Here is a 7870-nt window from a genome sequence, read left to right as displayed (position 1 = left end):
CTCTCCCATTCTCAACACTTCTGACCCCAATTTGGTGAGCATGACGAGTTATATAACAAAAGATCCCAGTAGAGTGAATACCAAAAAGAACAGAATTGCCATGAGGAATTTGATTACGCAATTTAAACCCTAGTTATACTGAGTGTTCTTCTATTTTGAAATATTATGTTCACAAACTCTGTGCTGCAATTATTTGTAGATTTTTGGTATATGATACTTTGAAGTTAGATGAGAATGTTAACCTAAGATGCAATTAAACTTTCTAGATTTTCTTGTTATTTTCAACTTCTGTTGATTTCAAAGCGTTCAAGTGACTTAATATCTTTGTCTGGAGTTACGTATTACTTTACGGTTTCAGAAAGAGTAGTAAACTGTTCACAGGATGTAAAAAAGAAAAAAGAAAAGAGGGGAAAAAAAAGGCCCTATAAAAGTAATCTGTGATTCTCCTTCTCTGCATAGCATTTCATACTGTGAAAGAACCTGTGTGTGAGAGAGAAGAATGGAAAAATCAAGGAAGAAATTTGTTGATCTGATAGATAAAGCAATAGTTGCTGCTAACACAATGGACCGTGAAGAGCTGCTTTTTTCTTACAAGGGGATTCTCTACCCTACTACTGTTTGCAGTCCTGAAGTATTCAGAGCCATGGAGTCCTTTGAAGCAAGAACTGATGATGTCATTTTGGCAGGATACCCTAAATCTGGTGAATATAGTTTGCTTTCTTCATTAAAAAAAAGTTCTTTAATGAGAAAGAAGTATGTTGTATTTAGAATTTTCAGAAAATTTTGTAAAATTATTTTTTTCTCCAAAAGCACAATGAAGTATGAAGATATCATATRCAGAATTTTTCAAATGAATGGGAAAATGGCATCTGACATTCTTTGCTAAAATGTATAATATTTTATTTTAATTTAAAATTTATATTTATGAATAAAAATGCATGAACTGGAGGGAATCACAATATAATTCTCATACCAGAAATAACTAGATCTGCTGACATTACAGGTTCTGCTCTTACAGTTGTGTTTGTAAAGCCCCTAGCTTTATATTTCTACAGACAACTGACCTTCTGATGTCTTCATGTGCTATGTTGCATATTCTTTAGTTTTTTTCACACAGATATCAAGAATATCTGAAATTCATAACTATGAAAAAATTGTTTTTATAATAGTCTGAAAGGGTTGCAATGATCTTTGACTATCAGGAAATCAAGAGGAGATCTTTGCTGGGGTTGCTAGTTTATACTACATCTTTGCTGCTTTTACCTAAAACTGCTTTTACCACTACACTGGTCYCCTGTCAGAGCTAAAGATTTGGATTAGATGAGTCACATATCTATTTTAATGTAACTCTTTCTCTCCTTGTGCAGTAGGATTCCCAGTGTCTTCAGTAAATAGTAACATTTTACAAATTTGAGAAGTGTTTGCTGCTTTATCATGCTCTCTTCTCTAAGACGTGCTATACACCAAAATGTGGCCATTAATACTGTTATGGCAAAGATGTAGAAACTCCATGTCCAGAAGTCAGGAAATGATAAACTAAAGGTGGGAGTTCTCTACAGGCCCTCTTTCATGCTGTGAATAAAAATATAATTTATATACATCGGAAATGTCACTTTAAAACCTTAATTTTTGGATATAACCCAGCATATTAGTAGAGAAAATGGTCACACAGCACAATTTTTGGATCTAGATTTGCTCATTTTTTAAACTGTAAGAGGAGAAGATGCAGATGTGTGTGTATCCATATGTGTGTATATACATATATATATATATATATATATACACATATATGGATACCTGCAAACACGTAAACATACATGGGAGTGATAAAGTGAGTTGTTCAGGGTTCACTCAGCTTTATGTGGTTTTGTGACTGAGGAGGAGTATATTTGTGTTTTGTGACTCATCTTTCCTCCCAGAATAATCCTACATAGCATGTGAGAAACCATATGTAATATACTAGGTGTTGAGCTACAGGTTTACCACCCCAGTCTCCACTTGTATTTGTCACAATAAAAAATCTGTTACATTGGTACCCTAGTGATTCTTCTCCCTTTTTTAAGTTAATTTATAATACAYAGGTTACTGTTACTTAGTCATTTGAGTTGGAGAAATGTACCCTTGTAAAGGGAGAAGGTATTTTCAGTACTCCTGAGGAGAATTGTTCAGGTAATCAGCTATGACTGTATTACACGAAAATGCATCAGACAACTCGCCTGTTAGGACTAACCACCTCTTGAATCTCCTGGCGAATCTATTTCTGCTTATTCCAAAGGTTTTACAAACAATTCTGTGTTTTTGTTCCCCTTCAGGTACAAACTGGGTAGGTCAGATCTTAACTGATCTGGTCACTATATCTGAAAAGAAAAATCAAGATGAAGAAAACAGTGTAAATGAGGAAGAACTAGAATTCCCTTACCTTGAAATTGGAGATGTTGAGAAATATGAGGTGAGCACAGAATACTTATTAAAGTTGCTAAAATTCAGTGTTTCAAATACTTAATATATGGTATGTTAAATATTCCACTCTGATAAGATCTCTGACCATTTCTCTATAGACTGCATCTGCCCAGGATGAATCTGATGTCTTGCAAATGCTGAAGAATTTCACACACTATAGAGGGTTTGAGAGAAAGCAGGAACTACTGAAATTCATTGTAGCACATTTTATGTTTAGGAAATTTTATGAAAAGTCAAATAACATAGGAATAGCTTTTGTTTCTTCCATTGGCTCCTCCTCCTCACCTTTTCTCTTTCATTACGATCCTTTAGCTTTCACCTCCTGCCAGTTAGTCTACTTCTTCTCTTTAGATTTGATCCCTCACGTAAAAACATTAAATTCATTTATCTGAAGAGAATTAGCAACGGATAATCTTTCCAGATGTTCCTTCTCTGGGGCTTTTGCAGATTAGAGCTACTCAGTCCAGTCCTCTGAGATCCCAGGATAATACCTAGCAAGCATAATTACTTCTATTAGCCAAAAACTGTTGATAAATTTAACAAAGAAATGTTTTACCATAGTAAGATTTTATCATGGAAGAGAATATGTCTACTAATTGAACTATCCACTTTCCTTCTTCCAATTCTTAATAAAGCGAATGAACAAATTAACTTCTCGAAGAGTTATACTTACTCATCTCCTTCCTGACAATCTTCCCAGGTCAGTCTTCAAAAATAAAGCCAAGGTGAGTGCTGATTTTAATGTCTTGTAAGCACACATCCTAGCAGACTTTTAAAAGCCAACTTAGTACTTCATTGCTAATTTTCAAAATCACTACTACACTTAATAAATGCTTAGATCAGACATTTGTAAATGTGTGCTAAATAATTGCCATTCATCTTACCAAAAGTCAGTGAATCCTGACAACAAAAAAAAATGGTGTGTCCATCTCCACAAGGGATATGTGGGGGAAAACTTCAGTACTGAAAGATATTTTGACTTGGCTTCCTGTAGAAGGCTTTATATGGTGTTGTCAAAAGTGAGGGTTTCAGCGTTATGTTTTAAAGAGAATTTGTATTTGTGTGATTTTTYCCCCCCACCTACTCAAATAATGAATGATGCTTATATTGAACAAACCAGGCTTAAATTCTGYGTAATTAATTTGTTAACCTGGAAAGGACAATTTAAAAATTACAGGCAATAATCTTCACAAGGCAATGAAGTAAAATGAAATATTTCACCTTCTAGATTTAGAATAAAATTGATACTTTTGCAAGTAATATATGAGGCACAATACATTTCCCAAACTGCTGTTATGAAGTAGATTGTTACTATCTTTATATAGTGGTTTGTTACGTCTTACTTTAGAAATAACATATTTTAATTTTCTAGATATTACTGCTAATTCGCAATCCAAAGGATGTAGCTACCTCTTTTTACCATTTTTCCAATGGCTTATCTTCTATTCCCTCCTATGAGACCTGGAATGATTTCATCACGGATTTCATGATTGGGAGAAGTACAGTATATTCTTCTATTTGTGTCAGTTATTCAGTGCTTCGACTTTGTTTGGGCCAAGTCTAGTGTATTACAAAAGAAAGTCATCCTCCCCACCCCAGCTTCAATTTGCAGAAGTTCTACAGTTTGGCATATGCCATGACCAGCAGAAGGAGGGTTAACTAGGGCCTCAACCTGGGTTAGGAACTCTGCAAGGTGGCTTGAGCTTTTTGGTGGACTYGCATCTGAGAGTCCACTGAAATATTGACAAGTTTCAGCATAYGTCTGAGGCATGCAAGCGTGAAGGTGGCAGCTGCTAGGCTGGGCTTCTGTGGGCTTTCTCTRGCTCCTTGTTCTTGTCCCTATGGGTCATAGCTACTCTTTGCTCCTAGCCACATGCTTCTGCCCTGATGCTATTCCCTTTATCGTTCCAGTACGGATGGTGCTGTGGATGTGAGATATGATGTGGGGCTGGACAACAAACCAGCTCAGGGAGCACATCTGGCTTTAAAACAACCCTATAAAATGAGTGAGAAAGGGAGTGGGCCCCACAGCAGTTTTGYCAGCACAACTAGGGTCACACAAAACTGGAAACACACACCTTAGGATGTGAATTGCTTAAAAAAACCYCACACCTGAGATGGGATTTTCTGTGGAGGTGCTCACAGAAGTGCTGAGCCTTCGCTGCTGACCTCCTGAGAAGGCAGGTCCCTCAGAGCAGCACTAAGCTGGTAAGGAGACCTATGCTGCTGGCATTAGCCTTAGGGCCAAAGAAAATCTGAACAGTGTGGAGCAAAATGCCATAATTCTCACAGAAGGAAATAATGTCCTTGGCACAGAAGTGATTAATAATGCCAGTGCCTGAGTGAAGAACCTAAGCAGTAGAAATTGGTTTATATTGTAAGAAGCATGTCTAATCTTCATTTACTCTTTGTCTTAAGATTATTTTCTTTTATTTAGTGCCATGGGGATCCTACTTTGATTTCATTTCTGAATGGAACAAGCATGTTGATGATGAAAACATCATGCCTATAACTTATGAAGAGCTGAAAGAGGTGAGGTTAATATTTAACAAATAGTTTTTACTTCGAAGAGCATTTGTTCCTAAACCAATTAACTATTATATTCAAATAGTGTGTTCATACTGTATGATACAAGATGAAATAGATTTCTGGATTTGGGGAGGGCAGAATGAAATTCGAATGTAAGACTTTTTAAATTTTGTATATGAAAATAGTTCTTGTTTTCTTGTAAGTCATGGTATAGGCCAAAATCATTGTAAATCTATATTCCAAATAATTCTTCTTTGGAGCTCTTATATACTCAACACTGTTGATCTGGCTCAACTGTAAATCATTTATGCTTGTTTGTGATCCATAGGAAGATAGCTTATATCTCTTCTGTAACAACTGTGGAAATATGAAACACTAAGTATTGGTTCAGTCCTACTGAACTCTGTGAATAGTTTATATATGTAGCCAGCAGAGAAATGCAGAAAAGTGAAAACACTTTGAAAAGGAAACTGCATTTTGTTCATATGATGTGATATGTTACTTTCTTCTTTCCAGAATCAGGTCCTAGGAGTGAAAAATATAGCTGCTTTTTTTGGAATTTCCCTGACTGAAGAAGAGCTTCAGAGTGTTGTAGAGAGGAGCAGTTTCCAGTCTATGAAGGAAAACTCACTGAAGACCCATGGGGCACTGGGCAGCATCCTCTTTCGTAAAGGTAGGGGGCCTCAAAAGGTCCAGAGGTGTAAACACCAGTCTCTGAAGACCTTGACTCACCCATCATCAGCATCTTTTTTGCAGACATGATGTTAGCTACACATTAGCACCAATCACATTCTCAGTTATGCTTGAGAAGACTRGTCAAGGAAAATGCAAATATTAGAGGGCCACAGATGAACATCGGGAGAGAAATACCGACTGAAAGAGTAGTCTTGTGTCTGAACTCCTTCTCAGGTCCAAGACCATTGTGTCATTGTCTTCTAATAGGTGTTTACTTGAGCATGACTTACTCTTTAAAAGCAGACAAACTGGGCCAAACTCAGAATGGTATAACCACACTTTTTAGGAGTGTGTAGGGTCTCTAGGAAGGGCCACTGCTAAYCCCCGTTCACTCCAACCTGCAAGAAAGTCGAAGTAAAACAAAAGGGAACTACTTTTGCAGTCTAATGCAGAGGACACTCAGTCCGGGCCTGGGCAGGYGTAGGTGGCAGAGACTACTACTGCATTTTGCATTGAAAGATTTGCTGGATAAAAACACAAGTTGTCAGCTGAACAGAAACACAGCTCTGCTTCCTTCCAAGTGACAAGTCTAAAACAATTGCTCATGATCTTTCACCTTGTCAGTCAGAACTGTCTGAAAAATCACTGGGAAATAGTCCTTTGAGAGTTTTTTTGGATATAGGCATCTGAAAAAGAGTTTAGGTAGTCAGATCTCTTTCCTTATAGCAGTTTCACATAATTGTAACTCCACTGACTTCACAAAGTTATATTGGTGCAAAAATGACTGAAGTTTTTTCTTGAAGAATGGAGCAACTCCACTTAATGTATGATAGAACAACAGATCTAACTAATAAAAATATGCAAATTCTTGTTTTTCAAGATTTTCTTTGCTTCTCTGAAGGTGGTGTAAGTGACTGGAAGAGTCTTTTCAATGAAGATCAGAACCAGGAAATGGACAAAGCATTTGAAGAACACATAGCAGGAACTAAACTGGGTGCAAAGTTGAAGTATGAAGTATACTGCAAAACCTGAAGCATGAAAACCTGATACGGTTAGCACAACAGCTTTCCACTGTGCTCTCTGATCCTCTGAATTATATGAACTAGAAAACCAGCACAACAATGAATAACAGGCTTTTGGTTTAAATGTGACATCTTTGGCTTGCTTTGGTTACATCCATTTGCTGAATAAGACGGTAATTGATCATATTCAAATAAACTTGACAGCCCTGCTTCAGTAGCTATCACCTGGAAGGATCCACTTCTCTTTCCAGCCAAACTCAATCTTTCTAGACTACATAAATGCRAAAAAAGATCATTAGCAAAAATATGGATCAGACATAACCTTAATTAATGATGATATGACTCTTCCCTATGACTTCAGAATAAACAGGATCAAAGCTAGATTGGGGGGGAATGAAGATCATTTCTAAGGATTTATTTTTTTCTGAATGCATAATTTCAAGCTGGGTTTCAGATTACAGGCTGGTGTTAAGAGGCAGGATACACTAACAGGCATTGTTTTTATACTCAAGCACAAATAATTTTCTCTCTGTATCAGAAAAATCTCCAAAGGATCTCTTTTTAATATTAAATAGACACCTRCTCCACTGAGGACATCGATTTTTTCACCTGTACAAAGGTTAGTAAAAAGCAAAATCATGACACTTATATCTTTTCCTTGGATTTGAAGAGATTTCTTAATCTATATACCTGTGTGCCTTTTCTAAGGCTTCTTTTATGTTTTCCATGTTAAACCATAAAATGGAAAGATAAGATGTAATGAATATCAGACCTGAAGATGATATTCCCTAAGACTCTGGCCAGTGGAACAGTCTTACCACAAAAACTACTGTTAGCATCCTCTCTGTTCATTCCTGAATTAACAAAAGTGCCCTCAGTTAAGCTTTGACTTAATGTTTAAGCATTGAAATAGATTAACTTTCAAACTGAAAATTCTCTGAAGCTCAAGATGCCAAAATTCTCTGCAACTGGCTGTATTGAAAAAAATTAGTATGTTAAAGGTGATGGTATGAGACATTAACACATCTATCTACTTTGTGCCAGCATTGATATTTGGCACTGGGACACACTATTTCAGACCTGCCCAGGGAAAAACAGAAAACGATTTTTTTAGTATACTTGAAGTTTTTTTTTAAAAAAAATCCATCACCTAGTAGACAATAAGTAAAAATAAATATGCCATA

At 36.4% G+C, this 7870-nt stretch overlaps 1 protein-coding gene across 1 annotated transcript; it reads left to right on the top strand.

Annotated features, from left to right (window-relative positions):
* Window positions 1-499: 499 nt before the first annotated feature.
* Window positions 500-6696, top strand: LOC146589914 (sulfotransferase 6B1-like). Its single transcript, XM_085315431.1, has 7 exons — window positions 500-701; window positions 2313-2449; window positions 3096-3185; window positions 3833-3959; window positions 4898-4992; window positions 5506-5662; window positions 6566-6696. Exons 1-7 carry the CDS (start codon window positions 500-502, stop codon window positions 6694-6696), a joined length of 939 nt encoding a protein of 312 aa, XP_085171557.1.
* Window positions 6697-7870: the final 1174 nt, after the last annotated feature.

The sequence above is a fragment of the Rhea americana genome, unplaced genomic scaffold (assembly GCF_003343005.1).
Source record: "Rhea americana isolate MKP2758 unplaced genomic scaffold, rheAme1 scaffold_43, whole genome shotgun sequence".
NCBI lineage: Eukaryota > Metazoa > Chordata > Aves > Rheiformes > Rheidae > Rhea > Rhea americana.
The sequence above is the reverse complement of the archived record's forward strand: the minus strand, read 5'-3'. Positions and strand labels throughout refer to the sequence as shown.

Bases quoted from the DNA above. Each gene is read 5' to 3' on its own strand.
- LOC146589914 (XM_085315431.1), top strand. From the start codon at position 500: ATGGAAAAATCAAGGAAGAAATTTGTTGATCTGATAGATAAAGCAATA. The intron at 4,993-5,505 runs GTGAGGTTAATA...TCTTCTTTCCAG, and splicing joins CTTATGAAGAGCTGAAAGAG to AATCAGGTCCTAGGAGTGAA. The intron at 5,663-6,565 runs GTAGGGGGCCTC...GCTTCTCTGAAG, and splicing joins CAGCATCCTCTTTCGTAAAG to GTGGTGTAAGTGACTGGAAG.